This window comes from Spinacia oleracea, chromosome 6 (assembly GCF_020520425.1).
Source record: "Spinacia oleracea cultivar Varoflay chromosome 6, BTI_SOV_V1, whole genome shotgun sequence".
Lineage (NCBI taxonomy): Eukaryota > Viridiplantae > Streptophyta > Magnoliopsida > Caryophyllales > Amaranthaceae > Spinacia > Spinacia oleracea.
In genome coordinates, this window is record NC_079492.1 from 132,065,210 (window position 1) to 132,088,536 (window position 23,327).

At 34.5% G+C, this 23,327-nt stretch overlaps 2 protein-coding genes and 1 pseudogene across 2 annotated transcripts; 1 reads left to right on the forward strand and 2 right to left on the reverse strand.

The window, feature by feature from the left end:
- Positions 1 to 2,576: 2,576 nt before the first annotated feature.
- Positions 2,577 to 8,297, reverse strand: LOC110785837 (fructan 6-exohydrolase-like; annotated as a pseudogene).
- LOC130464129 (uncharacterized) lies at positions 4,456 to 8,171 on the forward strand. Its single transcript, XM_056833548.1, has 2 exons — positions 4,456 to 4,707; positions 5,493 to 8,171. Exon 2 carries the CDS (start codon positions 5,586 to 5,588, stop codon positions 6,060 to 6,062), a length of 477 nt encoding a protein of 158 aa, XP_056689526.1. The 5' UTR covers positions 4,456 to 4,707; positions 5,493 to 5,585; the 3' UTR covers positions 6,063 to 8,171.
- Positions 8,298 to 15,566: 7,269 nt separating the features above from the next.
- On the reverse strand, positions 15,567 to 19,193 carry LOC110785828 (fructan 6-exohydrolase). The gene is made up of 7 exons (XM_021990341.2): positions 18,945 to 19,193; positions 18,778 to 18,786; positions 16,890 to 17,758; positions 16,623 to 16,781; positions 16,201 to 16,445; positions 15,921 to 16,011; positions 15,567 to 15,802 (listed from the first exon to the last, which is right to left on the reverse strand). The coding sequence occupies exons 1-7, from the start codon at positions 19,135 to 19,137 to the stop codon at positions 15,623 to 15,625; spliced, it is 1,746 nt and encodes a 581-aa protein (XP_021846033.1). The 5' UTR covers positions 19,138 to 19,193; the 3' UTR covers positions 15,567 to 15,622.
- Between the last annotated feature and the right edge of the window lie 4,134 nt (positions 19,194 to 23,327).

A 23,327-nucleotide genomic window follows, 5' to 3' on the forward strand; every position in this document is an offset into this window, starting at 1 on the left:
CAGGTACTAGTCAGAACCGGGTGAGGCACATTGGACTGATGCCAAGAATATCCTAAAGTACCTGAAAAGGACTAAGGATCAGTTTCTGTTTTATGGTGGTACAGATGAGTTGATTGTTAAGGGCTATACGGACGCAAGCTTTCAAACCGACAGAGATGATTTCAGATCACAGTCTGGGTTTGTGTTCTGCCTTAATGGCAGAGCAGTAAGCTGGAAAAGTGCTAAGCAAAGCACTGTTGCGGATTCTACAACTGAAGCCGAGTACATTGCTACCTCAGAAGCAGCAAAGGAAGCTGTTTGGATTCGAAAGTTCATCGAAGAACTTGGGGTTGTCCCCTCCATTAAAGAATCAGTGGCTTTGTATTGCGACAATAGCGGAGCCATTGCCCAGGCAAAGGAGCCTAGGAGCCACCAGAAGTCCAAGCACGTACTGTGGCGATTTCATATACTTCGAGAAATCGTTGAAAGGAAAGAAATCGAGATTTGCAAGGTTGGAACTGACGACAACGTCGCGGACCATTGACTAAACCGTTGCCACAAGCGAAGCACAACGCACATGTAGCAACCATGGGAATCAAGCATATTGGAGGATGACTTTGATTTTCTAAGTTTTTTTTAGAACATCTGTTAGATCTGTGTTTAAAACAATTGGTTTAACCATTTCATATTTATGAAATTTATTATTTCATATTCATTTAATTTTGGTTTAGTATTCAATGATAAGTCCATGTGATTCAAAACATTCAAATGGAATGTGAAGATGGATTCTTCGACAAAGAAACACTCATAAGTGAACTTGAATATTGAAGTCACAAAGGATCCCTAATCCAGGTCATTGAAAGGTGGACGACCAATGACTAATGAAGATTAGATTGCAAGTAGATTTTTAGTTCTGTTTCTTGAACTAGAATTACTGGATGTCAGAATCTTTTGCATAGATACTTATTGGATCTTGTATCGGATTGACCATGAGAACACTTTAAGAGATTAAAGTCATGTCATAAGTAGTTCTCATTAATGGTGATTAGAACCATTCCTCAGAACATGAGTGATTATGTCTGCTCGTTTGAGAATTAGTTCGCTTTGATACTAGCTAAACGTCGCACCGTAAAAAGAGGCTATAAAAGCAGTTATTGGGCGTACCATGAATCAAAGTGAGTGTTCATAGATTGCAAGAATGGATTGTCCTCCTATTTTTGATAGGATATGGTGTTGTTGTGTAACAAGGCCTCTCGAAAAGTTAGATACTGTGAAAATGCATGGTCGTGCTCAGAATGGTTAAGGCTTAACCTTCTGTAAAAGTTTAACAGTTGAGCTCTGCAATCCGAGAAACACTTCCGGATCTAATAAGGATGGCTTGGATCTTACCTTATGTTCAGCAAGTAACACTAAGCGACAAAGGAATGTGAATGCACACTTGTCTGAATGACAAGTGGGAGACTGAAGGAAATATGTCCATCACCCAAGGTGCATTAAGTCTAATACCAAGGTTCAGATTAATTGCGAACAATTAATTCAGTAAGATCAAGTGATCGGAACAGCTAGCTGGAGCAATGCTTCCGATCAGTGAGTTCTAATGGATATTAAGTTCACAACTTACTCTTGACTGAACCTATAAGGTCACACCAATGACATGTAACAGATCACCGGATTAAATGAATCGGAAATTCATTTAATAGCTTTTCGGGAATTAGTTTGGAAAACGTATTATATGTTACGACCTTGCGTTGGAATCGTATATCGTATCGCGAATATTCGTAAGTTGGGCGAAACGAATAATCGTATTGTGCGACAGTGATTCGTCATATACAATACGTTAAATAATAGCCGTAAGGCGTTAGTCGCGAATACGAGCCGCATCGGAGCTGCCGGCCCGTCGAGCCAAGTGCGCAAGCGCGCAAGGCCCAACGAGCCATCGAGCTCGCAAGCAAGCAAGCAAGCCAGCCCGGGGCGTGGCACAAGCGCGCAACACCGCACAGCATCGCAGCAGCGAGCACGCAAGGCCCACAACCCATGCTGCTCGGCTGCGCGCGCTGTGGGCTTCGGCCTGCAGTGTGGCTGGGCGCGGGTTGTGGCTTACGTGGGGATGTGGCCGGTCAAGGCCATTTGGTCTTTGACCGGTTACATCATTAATATAATTGGGTTAATTATATTATTTCCCATATAGCACATAATCAGTTTTCCATCTAATCTAAACCTGATTCCTAAATTACGTTCTTCAGTTTTTCTCTCAGAAAAACCGTTCATCCCGAAAAGCAAATAATCTTGTGCGTTGTCTAAGCTACAATAATCAAGACGGATCTGAACGTGTCAGTGAACCAAATAGAGGAACGACAAGTGGAGTTCTTTGTTCGTGTTCGTTGATACAATACTCGGGAAAACACGCTTCGAATGTAAGTTTGCTTCAACTGTGCTTTATACATGTTTCCTGGCTTTGGGGATGTTCCGCACATGTTATGTATGTTTAACTGTATTCCCCTACAACTTCGTATAAAATAATACGAAGGATAAGATTAGATAAGTGCCAATAAGTTCAAACGACGCATTTTTATTATTTCTAATAAGGGTCAATAAGATAATATAAGATATGATTAGATAAAATAAGTTCAGGGTCAATAGTATCGATTACGATAATATAAGGAAAAATCAAGTGAATTAAACGGTACCTTATAGTCTGGTAAATATTTATTTAAACGAAAAACAGAAAGAGTTTCAATCACATTCCTTCCGATATGTTAGATTAAGCATAATTAATGCATCGCAACGCAACTCGTCTATCTTTTCTTCATTACTGTCCAATTTCATCTATTGGGAGATTAATTTGAGCATTATTCATACTCCAAGCACTCAATTTAGTAATCTTGACATCTTCAGTTCCATAGTTAAACACATACATCTTTGCTCCGTTATTAATTGCCAACGTGGGATAAACTCTAGCCGTGATACAACTTTTACCTTCAGCGCCAAAGCTCTCTACTATGGAATGATCAATCTGTTCCCAAAAAAAGAAAATTATTGTCAATACTGTTAAAGTATTTTAAGATTGTGTTAAAATAAGAACTTTAAAAAAAGCTAGTATATGTCTTTAACTCACCAAAGTCCTTAAAGATAACTCATCGTTAACAGGATCCATGTCTATGAAAGTTCCGTAGTATGGTTTATCAGTAGTTGGATTCAAAGAAGATCTGTACAAACAAATTCAAATTCAAATGTATGTACAGTTAGAACAACGCAAATTAAATCATTGACACATTATTTTCAGATTTTAATATAATGGTAGAAAAAAAATAGCTAAAAGTTAGAAGGAGAGTTTTGTAACCTGCTTAAGTCATTGCACATTAAGACAACATATTTGTTTTGTGCCTTGAAAATTCTGAAGAAGACAGCAGTGTATTCTTCTAAGCTTGTAGAAGCAAGTGTTAGCAGTCCAAATGGCCCAAGTTTTCCTTCAACCGATGCACCCTTCTTGCTGCTTAATAATTTTGGGTTGGTCCATGTTGGGTCCAGCTCCTCAGCATTTCTCAACTCTGGTATTTCGAATGATATTTCCACATCCGCCTTTAATCCAAAATAAAATAAAATAAAATAAGCAGAACGCTGTATGTATATTATTGTACATACTCCGTATTACATATGATGTGTACATTAATTTCTAAAGGCATGTACGATAATTATTAATCTCCTCATAAGTTGACTTGTATAATATGGAGTAGAGATTTATGTAAATATTTTATTTATTTAATGCTAAAGTATAATGATGTGCCCATGTCAATAAATTAATTTAAAATGTATGTAGATGAAATTCAATTAACATCACCAAATGTCAAACAACAATTGTTGGGAAATCTTTATCACGTAAGGAAAGATGGTAAAATTAACCACCTGAGAGTTTGTGATTCCAGTTATTTCAACTCGTGATCCTCCTTTAAGTATTTGAGAAGGAAAATCTACTTGATTGTACCGTAGTGTTTCCACTTCCGTGATTGGCCATTGCACCAACTGTTTACCAAGTTTATCGAGCACAATAGTTCTTGGAATTACCTTAAATACAAGAACAAGATTCATTAATTAATTTCACACAACTTTTAAAAAAAAAATGGTTCGGTCGAGCTGTGATTGCATACCTGTAATCCAGACCATCCCCTTCTTAAATCATCTTCCTTTATTGAACTTTCAGCAGCCCACCCGAATGTTATTCTACGGTTAGTATTACCATCAAAGAATGACTTTGACGCATAAAACTTACCATAATCACATCTCAGTCCAAACTCGCTTTCAATAGACCCCTCATCTGGTATATAAATGTCCTTATCAATGTCGTATCTTCCAATAGTGTAGCAGTCACATGTAGTATCCCACAGACTTATTTTGAGGACGTGCTTAACATCCTTACCAATAACAGATGTATCAGCACCTAATGACTTTCCAACATAAACTGGGAAAAAAATCTGGGCATTCCCAAATGCCGGTATCTTCAGCTGAATGAAGAGGATGTTCTGTATTGTTCCATGTAATGAAATCATCACTGGTGAAAAGAGCAGCTATTCCGCGCTTTCCTTGTTGAGTACCGATAATTACTCTCCACTTACCATCCGGTAGTTGCCATGCAGTGGATGGATCTCTGAAAGAAGAAGCGTCGATAATGTTGCTGTTATTGGGTGTGCCAACCATTAATGGATTTTGGGGGATCTTAACCCATTCCTTAAGGTAAGGGTCTGATAAGTTTTTAGGTACGACCATATTTTGAACTTGGTTTTTTTGGTTGTCAATACCTGTGTATAGGATTGCAGGCTTGTTACCGGGGAGTATGGTAGCAGATCCCGACCAACATCCATTAATATCGTAAGATTCAGATGGGATAAGAGAAATTGGTTGTGGTGTCCAGTTGATTAAATCGGTTGATGTTGAGTGTCCCCATATTATTTCAGTGTGCCATTCGGGTTCAGGATAATATTGGTAAAATAGGTGATATATTCCATTGTAAATCATAGGTCCTATTAACACACAAATAAAAGAAAGTAAGCTTAATTAGCTTTTCTAATAAAACTTAAACATATGCTAAATTGCTAATCATAGATCCGAATACTATCCCCTCAAAGAAAAAGAAAAAGAAAAAGAAAAAAAAAAAAAATCTGAATACTAACAACCTTCCTTGAATCTAAAAGTAACATTACCTACATCATAATGTTATATTTAGATGTTCCAGTTTCTCTTTATCATGTTTGTCAATATACATTTTCACTAATTTTTAAATGGACATGGTGATATACATCATTTATCATGTCAAGTTTTTCAATTAGATCATCTTACAATTCGTTTAATTTATTTTCTAATGAAACTAAGTGCTTCAAATTAATAAACTCCAAATTAATTAGATATATACAGGACATTTCTATAGTTGATGGTTATTAGACTTCTGATATCATGTTTAATTTATAGTTTTTATAATGCTTTAATTGTTATATAAATTCCAATCAATCCCATAAATAAAGGTACCATAAAGGAAGATTTGGAGTGGAAGGGAGGATCTAGTTGCAACTGGTTCTGCTCAATATGTGTTCAATGGGAAATATAGCATCAAGAACATGTACAAATCTTTGAAGGGTGAAAGCCAGAAGGTGGAATGGAAAAGGCTAATATGCAACAATTCTGCTAGTCCAAAGAGTGTGTTTGTTCTTTGGCTGGCCATTCAGAATAGGCTTCCCACCAAGGATAGACTACTCAGTTGGCATATGGATATTGATGGCACCTGTGTTTTGTGTAACCAAGTAGATGAATCTGTTGAGCATCTTTTCTTCAGCTGTGACTATGCCAGTGCTGTCTGGGATACTGTGATCCAGAAAGTTGGACATGGAGAGACAAGTGTGTCATTTACTGAGGAGATTACTAGAGCAGCAAAGAAATGTAGAAGAGGAAAGATCAGGAACAAAGTGTTCAGCTTAGCTTTCACTGAGACAGTGTATCAGATTTGGCTTCAAAGGAATCAGAGGATCTTCACTAGCAAAGCTGACCCTGCTACTACTGTTGTTAATCGAATTTTGTTTAATGCTTCTAGCTTGTAGATGTACTGATGAGATGAGTGAACAATTATTGTAGTTTGTAGGCTTACTGTGTTGGTGTAAGTCTGGTAGAATGGCCTGCTTGTGGTCTAGGTGTTTCTGATGACTGGTGTAATATCTCATTTTTGGAAATAAATAAATACATTTTATTTGCCAAAAAAAAAAAAGGTACCATAAAGATTTAGTTGTTTTAGACTTCATGTTAACATGTATTTATAAGTTAATGTGCATTAAACAACAATTGTTAGTAAGTTAAGATGGTAATGAGAGTTATTCTCCAAACTTGAGATCTTGTTTTCGAACCTTATTGTATTGATTGAAGTGGCGTAAATAGGAAAGTTTTACGTGGCACATAAACTTTATTTGCAACGCCTTTTAATATATCAGTATAGATAAAATTACAATTTGATTCAATTCGAACATGGGACCTTTAGCATCTTAGTCAACTTTTATATATGATATTTATTGCACATAAATATATACTTTGTTTATACCTTGAAACATTCAGGTGAATATTATATACTAGTAGTTAGGGCATCGCCCGGTCAAACACCAATTTTATTGTAAAAGACCGTTTGACAGTTTATTGATTGTCAAAGTATATACCATGTCAACCATACCCTAGTAACTGACATACATTCTATTATGAATGATCTTATAGTCGAGTAGGTGTCATACAATCCGATAGGAGACTATATGTACGACCCTAAATTTAAGTGTTCCCTAACCCGCTGGAAATAGGGTACCCATCTCTCAAAAGTAGAGCTGGCAATAGGCGGTTTGTGTTGGGTCAACATCATGTCGACCCATTTGTAAACGGGTTTAGATTTATTCAACCTAACCCGACTTATTTACGTAAAGGGAGTGAGATCCTCAACCCAACCCAACCTGATTATAAATGGGTTAACCTAAGGTGACCCGTTTAAGGTTCTTTTTTCTGTATGTGTAAATCGAATGACCTTTAAAACTTAAAAGGTAATTTTTTTCGAGGTAGTTCTCGTAGCAAAAACTAATACTCCAATACTCTGTATATTTGGCAGGATTTCAAAACCTCAAATATTATTTATTATTGTTGAAGGGAAAAAAAATGAGAAATAAAATCTTCCAAAAAATATTTTGTAGAGCTGCACTACATCCTTGCTTGAATGTTGAATGATTGGCGAAATAATTCAGTTGAAATAACTTTTGATAAATGAATGAAGGAAAGTAAGAAAGTAAAATTGGTCATCCAATTCTAAGAAGATGCGACACTCAGAGGCTAAGAAAGAGCTCATTATTTACTTCTTTTTCTCGTCTTAATTGCTTCATTGTTATTTAGCAATTCAACATAGATCTGATGCTTTGTTGTTGATGTAGTGTAATTAAGAACAAATCTAGGTTGAGAATCTTTGAGATGAGTTAAATAAGATAAATATTGAGAGGGAAGATTAGGTAATGACAGCTGTTAGGTGTTAGTTTACTCCATCCGTCCCTTAATACTCGCACCGGTTTGACCGGTGCGGAGTTTAACACACTTGAATTGACTTATTAATTTAATGGGTGATAGTTGATAATAGGGTGTTTTTTTAATATAGTTAATAGGAAATGTGTGAGGAGATAGTGGGGGTGTGAATTTTTAAATGATTTTTTTGTAGGGAGTGGGTTAGTAGGTAAGTGTGAGAAATAATATAATATTGGTAAAAAGTTTCTATTTATAGAAGCAGTGCAAGTATTAAGGGACGGCACGAAAAGGAAAGCGGTGCGAGTATTAAGGGACGGAGGGAGTAATTTGTAAAAGCTTGAAAGACCAAAATTTAAATTTTTATGCGGGTTGACCTGGCGCAATTAATTATATGGTGGGGGTTGCTTTTGGGTTGAAAATTTCAACCTTACCCAATCTATTTAATGAAACGGGTTGGTTTGAGCTCACCCATTTAATTAAACAGGTTGAAAATCTTGACCCAAACCTTTAATATTAGTTGGGTTTACATGGGGTTGACGGATTGGATAAGTTTTTGCAAACTCTACTCAAAAGTTCCTTGCTACAATGTGGCACATACAACTACTAAAAAGCAAATTAAGACTTTTGTAAACCAAAAAGGGGAGACGAGATAATAGGAAACTAACCATTTGGATCTGCACAAAATTAGCCGAAATACCAATCAAATGATCAGGACCAATTCCACCATAAAATTTCAGCAACAACCCAAGCACATCCATAAATAGTTGATAAACACAAGTTAGTTAACTCAAGAAACAGAACTATCTATTAAGGAATAATTAGTGTTAATAATTAGAGTAATTAACAAAACTATATTATATATGATAATCATACGTACCGTTCATCCAATTTTGTGGTGGCTGAAAGTGATAAGCAGTCCTATACGGATCATGGCGATTAAGCTCATCATTGATATTGGGAATGAAATCAGCCATTGTTGATGAAATTAAGTTTGACTAAATTAGATCAAAACTTAGGTGTTGCGTTTTTTGTATGTATATTTATACACCCATCAACTGTTGTCTTATTGGCTCTTTATATATGATATAGTTTATTACGGTACGATATGCATTTAAATTAATAGTATTGACTTCATTCTTAAGTCGTTTTAAAAAAAACAGTTAAATGAGAAGGAAGGAAGGAAGGAGGAAGGTGATGGGAAGCATGAAGACAGCAAGTCAGCAAGTGTGCTATCATGATTTTGTTTATTAAATCTGGTTTGTAATGCAATTAGCTACTATATCAATTTTACCTCATTTTAGATTAGTTTTGTCAAACATAATCTGAAAGTTTAAGATAAACAAGTATTCTATGAAGCGTTCATAGACGATTGTTAAGATTTTTAAAAATAATTAAGGAAATCCACGAGATAGTTAATTTATTTTTTAAACAAAACAAACATATAGTCATATACTACCTCCGTTTTAAAATGATTTTTTTACACTTTCAGTTCATTGATTCTTATATGGACCTGGTTCACACTAAATTTATTGTGGACCATGCCTAAGAAAAAGTCAACAACTTGATTCTAGTTTATTTTGTGTGTTTATGAGAATTGATATGAAAAAATTTCAAACTAGTGTCGTTAATATATGTTGTTTAAATAATGTGACACAATTTTCTTTTAAAAACATAGAGTTACTTTGATTCAAAAAATGGTTATCATATCTAAGAAAATTGGTGTTTAATTTATCATATTCACTAATATAAACAATAAAAGTTACTATGTAGGTACAATGGGTGCTAGAGTAAACTATTAGCTTTAGGTCCACAACAATATATATTATTGTGGACCTCACGCAAGAATAATCCATTTCGGTTCTAGTCCATTTTATAATGTTTTTTACATTAATTGTGTTGTATACCATTTCAGGACATGAATGTATCATCTTACTCGATCTTTTACCCCCACAAAAGTTACCGAAGGAAAAAGAGATTTTGAGGTGAACTACAGGTTTGTCTTTTTTGAAAAAGGTAATTAGAAGTATTAGGTTATTAGAGGTTTGGGAGAGATTTTGGGGTGAAAAAGCTCAATATAGGAGCTTTTTGCAATTAGAAGTTTTGATAAAGTGAATGTAAAATGACTACATTATCTTAATACTGCCTAAAATTACAACACTTACCAAGGTTAGCACCCTAAATTATCTATACTAATATATTAAAAGGCTTTCTTAAGAAAGTATACGTGTCACGTACACCCCTCCTTATTTCGCCAAGTTACCAATAATCAGCATCATGACATGTCATTTACAACCAAAAAAACATGTAGCAAGGATCGAACACCAGACCTCATTTGTTGAATTTGAGAGTTTAGGGGAAGGAGGAGAAGGAAGTAAAGAAGAAATCATGGAACACCATTGTTGGAGCTTGGTAGCTCGTGAACTTTGAGAGAGAAAGTAAAGACTACATTTTATTAATTGTGTAACTAATTGAGATAGTACAAAGCTAGAGTATTTATACTAAGTAACAAACTAATTACAAGCTAATGTTCTATACTATGTTATATACTCCAATACCCCCCCTCAAACTGGAGATGGTGTAAACATCTTCAGTTTGAAAGCTTCAAATCAGATTCTTTCATTAACTTTGCACCAAGAACTCCTCATGAACAAGCATAGATGTTGGCCACTGCTGTTGCTGTTGTACCAACTGCTCATATCAAACTGCAACGTCCAATATTGCCTTGAAGAAATGAGCCTCAATGGGTCTCATCAAAAGAATGATCACAATGGATCAATGAAAACTGACCTCTTTGGGTCACAAAACTGACCTCTTTGGGTCTAAAAATTGACCTCTTTGGGTCTCAAAATTGACTCTGATTCTCCAGATCTGTTGTTGGGAAAAATGAACAAAATTGACCTGATTATACAGGTACTGAACTCCAAATCTGTTGCTGGAAAGAAATGTTGAATCGTGCCAACATTCAAAAGAAAAAGAAAACCTCAACCCAAAACAATGGCAACCAAACATGCCAACAATCAACAACCAAGCTTCATTTTCTGCAATACTAGTGCTGAATTCCTATATTGCTCACACCATTCTCCAGGAGCAACTATAAGCTTTTAAATCCTCAAAATCCACAACCCCAAAACTGAATCAAATCTGATATACCATTGGAGGAATGTTTACAGGAAGTCCTAACTACATTCCATAAAAGAAAGTGAACTCAATCTCACGAATCCATCCAAAGATCGAAACAATTTCAAGCAGAACTCACTCCAGTTCTCACAAAAGAACCAGCAACAACAAGAATTCAATTAAAGAAAAGAAATCGATTGGAAAAGAACCCTAACAATCTTCAAAGTCGCAAACCATTATCGCCAGCAACAACAATTTCCCAAAAATGATTTAAACTGAGATGATTCCAAAAAGAATGGCGAACCAGCAGCAACAAACAATTCAATTTGAACAAACGAAATTGGGAATTAAACCCTGGAATTTCGTCAAGAACGACGCTAAAATTGAGAAAAATCACCCTCAAATTCACCAACATTCATCAAGCAGCGAATCACTAAAACAGTGCTAAAGTTTTGCCAATTTGAAATCAAAGGAACTAATCAGGAAGATCAAGAAATCAAACCGAATCTAGCACAAGAAAGCGCAAGAACGCTCCAAACAATCTACGACCTCAAGAATCGCAATCCACCAACTTGAATTCTCCAAGAGTTTCCTCAATGGCGACGGCGATTTTGATGATGATTCTGCGCCTCTGATTGCAAAAGCGGTGTTACAGGTGGCAGCATCTTCCTCTGGTTATCGCCGGAGAGGAATGTTTGAAGAGACGCTTGCGGTTAATTTCAGTAGTACCCAGATTCTGGAGCATCAAGAATCTATCACTAATTTTCAAGAACCCTAGAATTTGGGGAATCCATAATCAACAATTATTTGATTCAAGATTCGAAATGAACAATCATTGAATGGAATCAGAAGAAATCAGGGTAAATTGAATCCCTAATTCGTCGAATTTTGACCGAATTCGAGAAAATTTGGGGGGAAAAAAATTTGATGGGTTGAATTGAACGAAAATTTTATGCGGAAGTGAAGAGCAAGGATCGTCCCGCTCTGATACCATGTTGAATTTGAGAGTTTAGGGGAAGGAGGAGAAGGAAGTAAAGAAGAAATCATGGAACACCATTGTTGGAGCTTGGTAGCTCGTGAACTTTGAGAGAGAAATTAAAGACTACATTTTATTAATTGTGTAACTAATTGAGATAGTACAAAGCTAGAGTGTTTATACTAAGTAACAAACTAATTACAAGCTAATGTTCTATACTATGTTATATACTCCAATATCATTTGTTAATAGTTACATTTCCTACCATTTTAACCAACTACAACTTATGTGTGTATTTTCATATAAATAATTAATTTGAATAAAAGTGAATGCGAAAAAAAGAAATGATTACTTAATTTATGAATGTAAAATTTATTACTTCCCTAACTCGTTTTTTGCACTATTCACATAATTTACGTACTTTGACCCAATTTTATTTCTAGTATATGAAAATAAATGTTAATATATAATATATTGTTGGCTTCATCTTAATATATATTTTCAAAATATTAATATTTTTATAAGTTTTTATAATATGTAGTTAAAGAAATTGGTGGTCAAATTTGTGCATCGGCAAGCGTGTCCGGTCAAAACAAGTCGAGTATTAAGGGACAGAGGGAGTATTGTATATTTGTATACATATATGGAGTTTATTTATTTTATTGAAAGCACTAGGCAAGTAGGCAACGCAACAACCACCAACATTGGCATCACGTACAGTGACATCAATCTATTCCAGTTAACATAATTAATTATTAGCTTAAAATTTTAGATTAATCTGCTTCAAGTAGCTTATTTTTATAGTGATTGTGATCGAATGAATATGAATTCTTATGTTTTGGCCGGAAATATGAAAGGGATTATATGGTGCGGAAGAATCTTTAAAAATTAGTGGTGCCGGACAATGTCGAATGTTCGTGTGATACATTAGACCCTGAGTCCCAAAGAGTTTCCGATGAAGGTATTACGTACTCGCAAGTTGCGCCTGTAGGAGTCATTGATATAGACATGCAACTCAAACAAATAAACATGTGTTCTCGAAAAGTATGTTTTCTTTTCCTTTACAATGGCTTTGTTAATTTACTTTTGTATGCACTATGTAGTCTTATCATCTTATGCACTGCATTGCGGCAAGGTGCTTACTTCAATAGTAAGATCGGTTAATCCTTCTTTCGTACGTTGGTACCATGTCATTTTGTTGTTTAGTGTGGCTAGCATTACTTATCTACTTTCGATTTATTATGTTCTTTAATTTATCTACAATTTACAAAATTAATGATTTACTTTTATTTAGATTTTGATGGGGTTGGCTGCAGAAATTCCATTTGGGTCATGATGATGCATGGGAAGACTATAGTAAATTTTCATTTCGTATGTTTAGTTTAATGTTTCTTAGTTTAGCTATCTGATTATGCTTAAGTTGACCACGTAGTGCTTTGAATTTCTGTGGTAGAGTTGACGACAGACATGGGCGTTGCGATGGGTGGCAAGGGTGGCATGGTGGGTGACACCGTGACACTAGACAAGAACCAAAAAAGCGGAACTTTGATGTTTTGGTTGAAATTGACTTTTTATGGGGTTGGAGTAGCAACAGATCAAGGGAAGGACACTTGGTTTTTGGAGGGAGTTCATGAGATTGTTGCATTAGAGTTTTAGAGGCGTTACAATAGCCAGTGATATTTTTATTATTATATAAGATTGATCAAATGTAAAAGGCTTTCTAACTCATAAAAGAAACTTTAAGATATCTTTAGAAAAATATGAGACGCCCTTATTATACACATTTTTAATTGTTTCTCTCATTCATGTTCGGAGTAAAACTTTTAAATTTTTATTAAAATGATTTATACGAGCCAAAACTTTATATTTGATTTTTTTATTGTAAAAAATTAAGTATTATTTAATTCCTTTAAATTTTCTGTAAGTTTGTTTTTAGTTTTTGTTTTATCATTACCCCGTGCTAATGCACGGGCACACACTAGTATTAAAAGAAATAAAGTACCCAACAACGTAGTATGATACACTCTATTCTATTCTCGAATATTAGTATATTTGGAATCTTGACACACTTCACAACGGGATAAGATCTTCTAATTTCTTTCCGATGCAGTATTTAAAAAAATATTCACGTAAAAATTTGTTTTATTTGTCTCAATGTGTAGTTTCAAATATCAAAGTTTTATAATATTTTAAAATACGTATTTTGAAATATTTATGTTTAAATATTAAGTTGAAACGGATGAAAAGTCTAAAACGGGACTACGAAGTAATATTTAAGAACGGGGGAGTGTCAACTTTTTATAACTTTTTTACTTATTACTACCACCAATTCATAAAGATCTTTACAGTTACTATTTAAGTGGTAGCCATTGTAATTGTTTTAATCTGAACCATTGAATTTACCGGACTAATCTTGGCCGTTTATTTGTTTGACCATTAAAATAAAAATGAAAAAAAAAATCAGTTATTCATATAAATGGAAATAAGGCATTTGAATCTTGATTATTAACTGCATGATGTTAATGGAACAAAATTCTCCTCTTTCCAATTTCCAAGTCTGGAACTACTCCGAATTTCGTTGTTAAGGCGTTTATTCAAGTATTATGACTAATCCAGTAATTCTACATTATTTTACATAATAAAAAAAAAGTTAATCAACAATTTTATCTTTATTCAAGTTATAATCCATTTATGAAAAATAAAATAAAATAAGGGAACTCTATTGATTGACACTGTGTATCTGTCAAAAAAGAAGAAGACACTGTGTAATTAAGAATTCTATAGCAATATACGGAGTACTCCGTATAGCACTAATAGCAACCAGTTGTTAATGATATGAGAATGGTATAGTATTACTTTCACAAATAATCATTCAAATTACGACTGATTTGAAGGCTTCCGTCCATTAATGTTCTTGTGAGATAATAGAAGGAAGGGAAATGGTAAAACCTGATTTATGGAGCAGTTACTTTATTTATTTTTTTATTATTAGTCAACCAAACGAGTGGTGTAGATTTATTTAATAAAATTGACTGTCACGATTAACAGTTTACAACGGCTACCAATTTTTTGTAGCCATTGTAAAACCATCCATATACTAAAATATGGATAAAGTAAGAGAAAAGTGTAAAAAGGTGGGTGGGTGTAAGGACAAAAAAATGAATAAAGTAAGAGAAAGTGAGTAAAAAATTGTAAATATTACTCCGTATGTGGTAAGAAAGGTAATGTATTAAAGTTTCATGTTCAAAAGTAGAATAAAATAAAGTGTAAACAACATTACAAAACGGACTAAAACGGAAAGTGTAAAGATCATTATGAAACGGAGGTAGCAATAATAATCAAGTTATGCATTGGCAAGTGTGAAGGTGAAAGTGTTGCATAGTAAAATGAAAACAGAGGAAGTAACAGTTGAGACTTGAATTAAGGTGATAAAATATACGGAGTACTAATTAAAGAGTCTAAATTACGTGTCTTTGACTTCATTACTCCCGTGTATTAGGATGAAGTCAGGATTAACGTACACTTAAGGGAAATTAGCAATGATATATCCAACTTGTTTTCAGTTGGAAATAGTTAAATTGACTCCTCTTTAGAGTTTAGACCTACTAGGACGAGGTAATAATCCTCAAATCAAGATTAGCAACAAAGAATTAATATCGGCACCAGTTTATAAAAAGTCTTATATTCAGTGCAACTTACAAGAGTTACATACTTATATCGACAATAGATAACGATTAACATAACAACACAAGTCCAATTCATCCTCAATGCATGAAGTATATATTGCTGCAAATTTGAGCATGTATGTAATGCGTACATACATTTTATAAAGCTACTATAATGTGGATAAATGTTCTTGTTTCTTTATGAAGACAAGTATAAGGGTAAAATATACGGAGTAATGGTATAAATACCGCGCAAGCACACACTGTATGTATGTATATGGAGTACTGTAGAGTTGTATATATGTAGAGGAGTAAAGCTCCTCCGTGGTTTATACGTATATTTGTAAATTTTGTAAGAATTGGGCTAAGCAATATTAGCTTTCCTCATAGACCAAGCAGTCAACCAAGTGATATCAACATTGTTTACGCCATAGTTGAATGCATATAAACGAGTCTTGTCATATATTGCTAATGTGGGATACACCCTCGCCGTGATCACATTTTTCCCTTTGTTTGCGAAGCTCTCCACTATGGAGTGATCAATCTGCGCTTCACATGAACAAATCTTATCAAAACACACGTTTTGAAAATATTACTCTAACTCATAGGAAAAAATACACACATGCATGTAGCATGTAGGATATAATAGTAAATTTTCTTACCAAAACCCTTAAAGACAACCCTTCACGAATAGGATCGACATTCACAAAAGTTCCATATGTAGTCTTATCTGGTGTTGGATTTAAAGAAGACCTACAGATTTATTTATGATAACAAATAAGTAAAATCGAACACAATATTATTTTCAAAAAATAGATACTACAAGTCTACAACAATATTAACTATATATTGTCCTTGTCCTTGTCCATGTCCATGTCCATGTCCATGAAATTATTTCGAGAAGTACATTGTTAACAAGAAAAAAAAAGTTCCATTGATTACCTGCTTTGATCACTGCACATTAGAACAATAAATTTATTAGTGTCATAAGCTTTGAAAATCCTGAAGAAAACAGCCGTATACTCTTCCAGGCCCGTGGACGCCAAAGTCAGTAACCCAAATGGGCCTAGCCCACCACTTACTGTGGGCCCCTTTTGGCTGCAAAGCAATTGTGGGTTGGTCCAACTTGCATCAAACCTCTCAATTATCGGCATGTCTCTAACTCGAAATGATATTTCTACATCTGCCTGTAATTTAGAAGCATACAATTAAAATTAATCTTAAGCGCCTGCCTTTGTATGATATGATATGTTACAAACTCGAATAAAATGATTGGATTTACTCTCAAGCGTTCACGCACCCAAAATATAAATGTTACACACAAATATTAATATGAGTTTAGATGTGAATCGTATTATGTTTACCTGTGCTGCAGTAATTCGAGGAATTTCAATAGTTGATCCTCCTTTGATCACTTGGGTGGGTAAAATGACTGGATTTACTCTCAAGCGTTCGATTTCTGCTATTGGCCATTGGATCAATTGCTTCCTTGATTTGTCAAGCCAAACTCGTCTTGGGATAGCCTGCATTAATTTAAATTTTAAATTAAATTTCCTTGTCAAAAATAGTACTCTCTCCTAATCTTTTATGGAGAGAATAGAAATTAAGAAAGGTAAAAAGCGTCATCTTACATGAATCCCAGACCATCCCTTTTTAATATCATCTTCCACAGTTGATGACTCATTAATCCAACTTAGTAATATCCTCTGCATCTTTAAATTATCATAAAATGTTTTGGAAGCATAATATTTACCATAATCATACCGCAAACTTGAGTCATTCAAGAAACCCGCATCAGGAATATAAGCATCCTTGGTAGTATCATACGTACCAATTGCGTAAATATCACGTTTAGTATCATCCAAACTAACTTTGAGCACGTGCTTAACAGTTGGACCAATGGCAGAAGTATCAACTCCAATTGGAAACCCGTTTATATAAACGGGGAAAAAATCAGGGCATTCCCACATACCAGTTTGATCATATGAATATAATGGTTCGTCAGCTTGAACCCAATTAATAAAATCCATACTTCTAAACAATAAAGCCAAACCAAGTCTATCTATCTTACTCCCGATTAACACTCTCCAGTTGCCATCTGACAACCGCCAAGCCGTGGTCGGATCCCTAAACGAGCTTGCATTTATGTTGTTTTCTAGTGTAGGAGACATTACTGGGTTTTCGGGTACCAAAACCCATTCTTTAAGATATGGGTCGGATATATCTTTAGGAAAGGCCAAATCTTGGACTTGTTCATTTTGGGGGGTTATACCAGTAAAGAGAATTGCTGGTATATATCCTTGAATTATAGTAATGGATCCACTGTAACTTCCATTCATGTTGGATACCATTTGTGGTTCTAAGATTAGTGGTTGTGGACTCCAATTGACCATGTCGAATGATGTTGAGTGGCCCCATACACGAGGACCATCGGGTGACCCGTTACCAATAGGGTTGTACTGGTAAAATAGGTGATAAATTCCTTTGTATATCACTGGTCCTGCAACAAATATTCAATTTTATTACGTGATCGAATTTCTTACTCCTCTGTTTCTTAATATTTGACCTGTTTTGACTAGACACGTTTGTCAATGCACAACTTTGACCACTAATTTCTTTAATTACATATTATAAAAATTTATAAAAATATTAATATTTTGAAAATGTATATTAAGATGAAGCCAACAATATATTATATACTAACATTCGTTTCATACACTAGAAATAAAATAGGGTCGAAGTGAATTACTCCCTCCGTCCCAGATTAGTTGTTACACTTTCCTTTTTCGTGCGTCCCAGATTAATTAGTTGTTACACTTCTAAATTAGGAATGACCCATAATTATTATATTGTCTCTCTCTTCCCACTAAATCTTTTTTTTTTGTCCCCACACCCTCTCTCATTCACTTAAAAAAATATACCATTAACTCATATCATTTCTACTTTTTCAATAAAATAATAATTGATAACCACACTACTACTTATCGCATTAAACTGTGTGCCCAGGAGAGTGTAACAACTATTCTGGGACAGATAGAGTATATGAATAGTGCAAAAAGTCAAAACGGATCGAGTATTAAGGGACGGAGGGAGTATATTGTTGCATGCATGTGATATCATTTGTTATCGATCAACTGCTCCCTACTTACTAGTTACTACCAACAGTGATGAATTTAAGACAATATTATATATTAATTTGTAGGATTCTTTTTTTCTAATAATAGAAACTTTAAGAGAATGTACGTAATGACCTAGAAAGATTGGTCCTGAATTTAAGACAATATTATGTAGGATTCTTTCTTTCTAACAATAGAAAATTTAAGAGAATGTACGTATGACCTAGAAAGATTGATCAATCCATGGAAAGCAGGATACGTCAGAGCAAGGTAAAGAAAAGTGTGAATTTGATATTAAGTCGTCTAGTAAAAGTTAAAAAATTGCAACGTAATGATCGATCAACAGTAATTTTAATTATATTGAGGGAGTTGTGATGAAGTTGGAAGGGTATAAGAAACTAACCACACGGATCTACATCATATCCAAAATTGCATGATTTGCGCATTCCATCATCACGTAAGCATGCAAAGAAAACAAGAGTTAGTTCTTTCAAATCATGAAATTACCAACTTTATTTAACTATGCGAAGTATACTACGTAAAGTAGTAGTGAAAGTAACATATATATACCATTCATCCAATTTTGAACGGGTTGAAAATGGTAGGCGGTCCGGTAAGGTTGATCAGCAGATATAAGAGATTGATCAAGAGTTGTAGCATTTTGGACGTGGTGAGAGGCTTGGAGTTCGATTACGCCATAGCCAAGGAGAAGAGAGCCACCCAGAAGCAATATCACTAGCTTTGTGGAGTAACACAAAGCCATGTAGGAAAGTAGATGAGTTTTGTTATATTAATGTTAAATTGTTTAGGGTTGTAATATGATTTTATACTAGTATATACGTAGTACTACTACTAGGGCATATATATAGGAGAAAAGAGATGGCGGTTCGTTATTGATTAATTGTCGGGACTTTTCGGATCCCATACTCGTCTATAATAGTAGTAGAATTCAAGGTCAAAGTTACTGCCCTCCTTATTATTTGGGAGGAGAAAACGGTTGCTTTAGTTTTACAACCTAACAAGCAAGCTAGCTTAGTAAGAGTACATGTTGATGGATGACCTTGAAATCAACTTGCCTTAAAAACAACGGATTTTTCATGAAATACCCCTCAATTTTCACGAAATTCACCAAATGCCCCTCGACTTTCAGAAATTCACCAAATGCCCCTCACCTTTAACATAATACCCAAACTACCCTTACACTTAACGGACGTTAAAGTCGCCGTTAGCTACACTTTACTGTTTTGCCCTTATTTGTCTTTTGGGCGCCATTACCCCCTCTAAACACACTTCATTCTTCATTACAATTCAGGAAAAAAATGGCGACTCTCAAACTGCCTCTCTCTCTCCCCTGTTCATCAACATTCAAACTCCTCAACTACATCTTCAAATCTATAAACCATCTCCTTTCATCAACGAAAACCGACCACCAAGAGTGAGAGAGCTTCGTAATCAAAATATTGCCACCGTTCCACCACCGTCTAATGGGGATCCACTTGTGTTCAACCATCACCAAGCAGCAATCTCGTTTCTCACCACCACCACCGTCCATATTTCTTCGGGTTTGAGTGAATTTCTGCTCTAGTGTGGTATATTTCTTTTCGATTTAGGGTTTATGATATTATAAAATTGAATGAACTATTTTGCCCCAAATTTTAGGGTTTTGGCTTTGTTAATTTCTTGATTAATTTAACTCAAACTCTTGATTGTATTATAAATTTTTGAAATGAATTAGAGAATTCTCATTATTCTGTGAGAAATTATTGTAAGCAATCACTAAGATCTCAAATTGGGGTGAATTAGTTCCTTATAACCTTCGACGATATCATTCAGTTATCCACGATAGTTGGAATCAATTTACACTAGTTTGGTGTTTTGGGTATGATTGTCTGTGTGTTGTGTGTTTTTTCTGGGCTCTAGCTGTTTAGGAAACAACGGGTTTTAATTTGAGAAGAAGGTCTTCATTTGCAGGTGCAAGGGTCGCACTGGCAGTTAGCACCGCACTTGCAGCCATTCTCAGCAGCCACTCCCATTGCAGCGAACCTGTTTTCATTTCACAACATTATTAATTACTCCTAATTATAATTATAAAAGGAGAATATATTAAAGCGTCAAAAATTTTTGTTGCTAATAACCAGGAATATACACTATACCTCTTGTACAGTTTATTCTTTTGTTGTATTTTTTATTTTTTCAATTTCTTTTCTTCTTTCTTTTTCAAACTTGTTTTGGCAAAGTTGGTTTCTAGATTGACAACTTGTAAATGCAGCATATGATGGTAGATATGCGTATATACTCGGTGGAATGTAATTGTTGAGCATATCATTCCCTTTTACGTATATGTGAGTTCGCTTGTTTGAGAAAGAATCAGACTTTGTTATCAAAAACAGAGGAAGGTTTTAGTCATACAGTTGTCTCCAAATTATAAATTCAAAGAGGAACGATAATTACAAAAACAAGTAATTGCTCTTAGATTGATTCACTTCATGATTACAAAAAGTAAGATTACAAACATCAATATTATATGTGGACTCATTGTGTGTGGATGACGATTTTGAATGAAAACTCATGAGTCATGACAACAAAAATGAGATGAAACTACAACAAAACAATTTCTAAACTACAATAAACACTCAGATCAGGCTTAGTTATAACCAAACAACAAGCAACGGCTACGTTCCAAACCCAAAACTAGTCGTTGGACTTTAAAAAGCTAATTTTCAGTTTTGGGTATTTGGTGAATTATGTTTCAAATTAAGGGTATTTGGTGAATTAATTTTAAATTAAGGGGCATTTGGTGAATTTGAAATTTGTTTAACGGAGGACTAACGGCGCGTCAGTAGTAAGGGTAGTTTGGGTATTATGTTAAAGGTGAGGGGCATTTGGTGAATTTCTGAAAGTCGAGGGGCATTTGGTGAATTTCGTGAAAATTGAGAGGGATTTCATGAAAAATCCGTAAAAACAATTATACTACGTGCAAGAGCTTAAGGGTTCCGCATGATTTCGTAACATGAAATTATGACAAGCTAAGTTAGTACGTACATGTGTGATTTATGTTAGAATATTATATAAACTATATAAGTCATAACCTGGTTGTATATTGTAATTTGTACTCTTCAAGATCAATAAAGTTTTTGTCTCCTCTGCCCGTGGACATAGCTAACACATTATTAGTAAACCACGTCAAATCTATATTTGTTTTTCATTTACGTTCTTTATTGCTTCCGTTACACGAAGTAATAATTTATGTGGATCATGTAATTACGGGTTCAGTATAGATTGTTATTCGATCAGGTTTTTCAGATTATTTATTATTTTAATTTGTTATTTTGTTGGGTCATTAGGGACTTTAGAGTAACTTTTGTTTAAGAAACTTGATAAATTTTAGTCGGCTTTTGATATTTGGTTTTCTTGTAAGGTACTACCTCCGTTTCAAAAAAATCTTTACGATTAATGCGTTTCATAATGTTTTTTACACTTTGCTTTATTCTATTTTTTAACATGAAAATTTACTAACTTTACCTTTCTTACCCCATAATATTTACCATTTTATACCCACTTTCTCTTACTTTATTCATTTTTTTCTTACACCTGCCCACATTTTTACACATTTCTCTTACTTATCCATATTTTATTATATTCAACCGACTTTCCTGCTTTTATCTAATATTTGTGCAAATAATAACTGTAAATATCTTTCTGAAACGGAGGTAGTAATATTTTTGCCGATTTCCCAGAGTTCAAGACTAAGGGTGCATTTTCTTTGATCGATGGATAGATGAACCTAGTCTTATCGAGTTGAACTGATTTATCGGTCGGAATTTTTTGAACCTGATTAAAGTTGATAGAAACATATTAACTTGATATGACCTAATTACAACTCAATGGACATAAAACTTATATTTTTAAATGAAGAGAGAGATTGAACGCACACTTTTGATGATGGGAGTGGTGCCCAAGTTGTTCTACACAATATTATAACATTACCTTTGTTTTGAAGGAGTGGTGTTACATCTTACATGTATGCCAATAATGTGGATGAACTTAATTGATTGTGCAAGAACTACCCGTAGACCTTTGACCTTTGGAAGAAATCTTGATTTTGTACAAGTTAAGCCATTGGCGTTGCTAGTTGAGGCCTACTGTATTTTACAATCCCAATAACTATTTAAAAATAAATAAAAATAGATGATAGATGCACTTGTGTGATTGCGTAAACTACTACGGAATACTCGATAACACGTTATACAAAATCTTATACTTCCTCTGTTCCGAAAATATCGCACCATTTATTTTTTAATTTACACTATTCACACTACAAGAAATTGTATTATTAACGACGGGAAATCCCGTCGCGAAAGGCCAATAATCGTTGATTAACGACGGGATTTCCTGTCGCGAACCCGTCATAAAAGGGGGCCGTCGTTAATAGAAATCCCGTCGTAAATCCATCGTAAATCCGTCGTAAAAGACATTTGCGACGGTTACTCCCGTCATTGTTTGGTTGTTAGCCCCGTCTCAAAAGGCTTTTGCGACGGGATTTTTGATCCGTCGTAATTAGGTTGTCGTTAAAGATACAAATTCTTGTAGTGTCACACTACGACTTTGAAATTTTTTTGTGATTCATACGTAAGGAAATTTTAGTCATAGGGGGTCACGTTAGATTCATATCGATATATATTTTCTAAATTATTAATTTTTTATAATTTTTATTTGCACGCGATTTGAGATATTAAGAGTCAAAGTAATGGTTAGAGGAGTAAAAGTCAACCATGGTGCGATATTTCTGGAACGGAGGAAGTATTACAATTGTAATTTTCTTTTCGTTCCAATTAAATATGCAAGTAGTCCCTTTATTTTCTAATTTAGTAACATTTAACACTTTACCTACCTATATTTTCTTAATTTTTTCTCTCTTCTAGGGTTTAGGGTTTAGGGATTCTTTAGAGATTC

What these genes read in the sequence shown, in the direction of transcription:
- LOC130464129 (XM_056833548.1), top strand. Translation starts at nt 5,586, where the DNA reads ATGTACAAATCTTTGAAGGGTGAAAGCCAGAAGGTGGAATGGAAAAGG.
- LOC110785828 (XM_021990341.2), bottom strand. Translation starts at nt 19,137, where the DNA reads ATGGCTTTGTGTTACTCCACAAAGCTAGTGATATTGCTTCTGGGTGGC. An exon ending in CTCGAATTACTGCAGCACAG is followed by an intron (nt 16,446 to 16,622) that starts GTAAACATAATA and finishes TCTAAATTACAG; the next exon opens with GCAGATGTAGAAATATCATT. An exon ending in GGTTGTCTTTAAGGGTTTTG is followed by an intron (nt 15,803 to 15,920) that starts GTAAGAAAATTT and finishes TGTGAAGCGCAG; the next exon opens with ATTGATCACTCCATAGTGGA.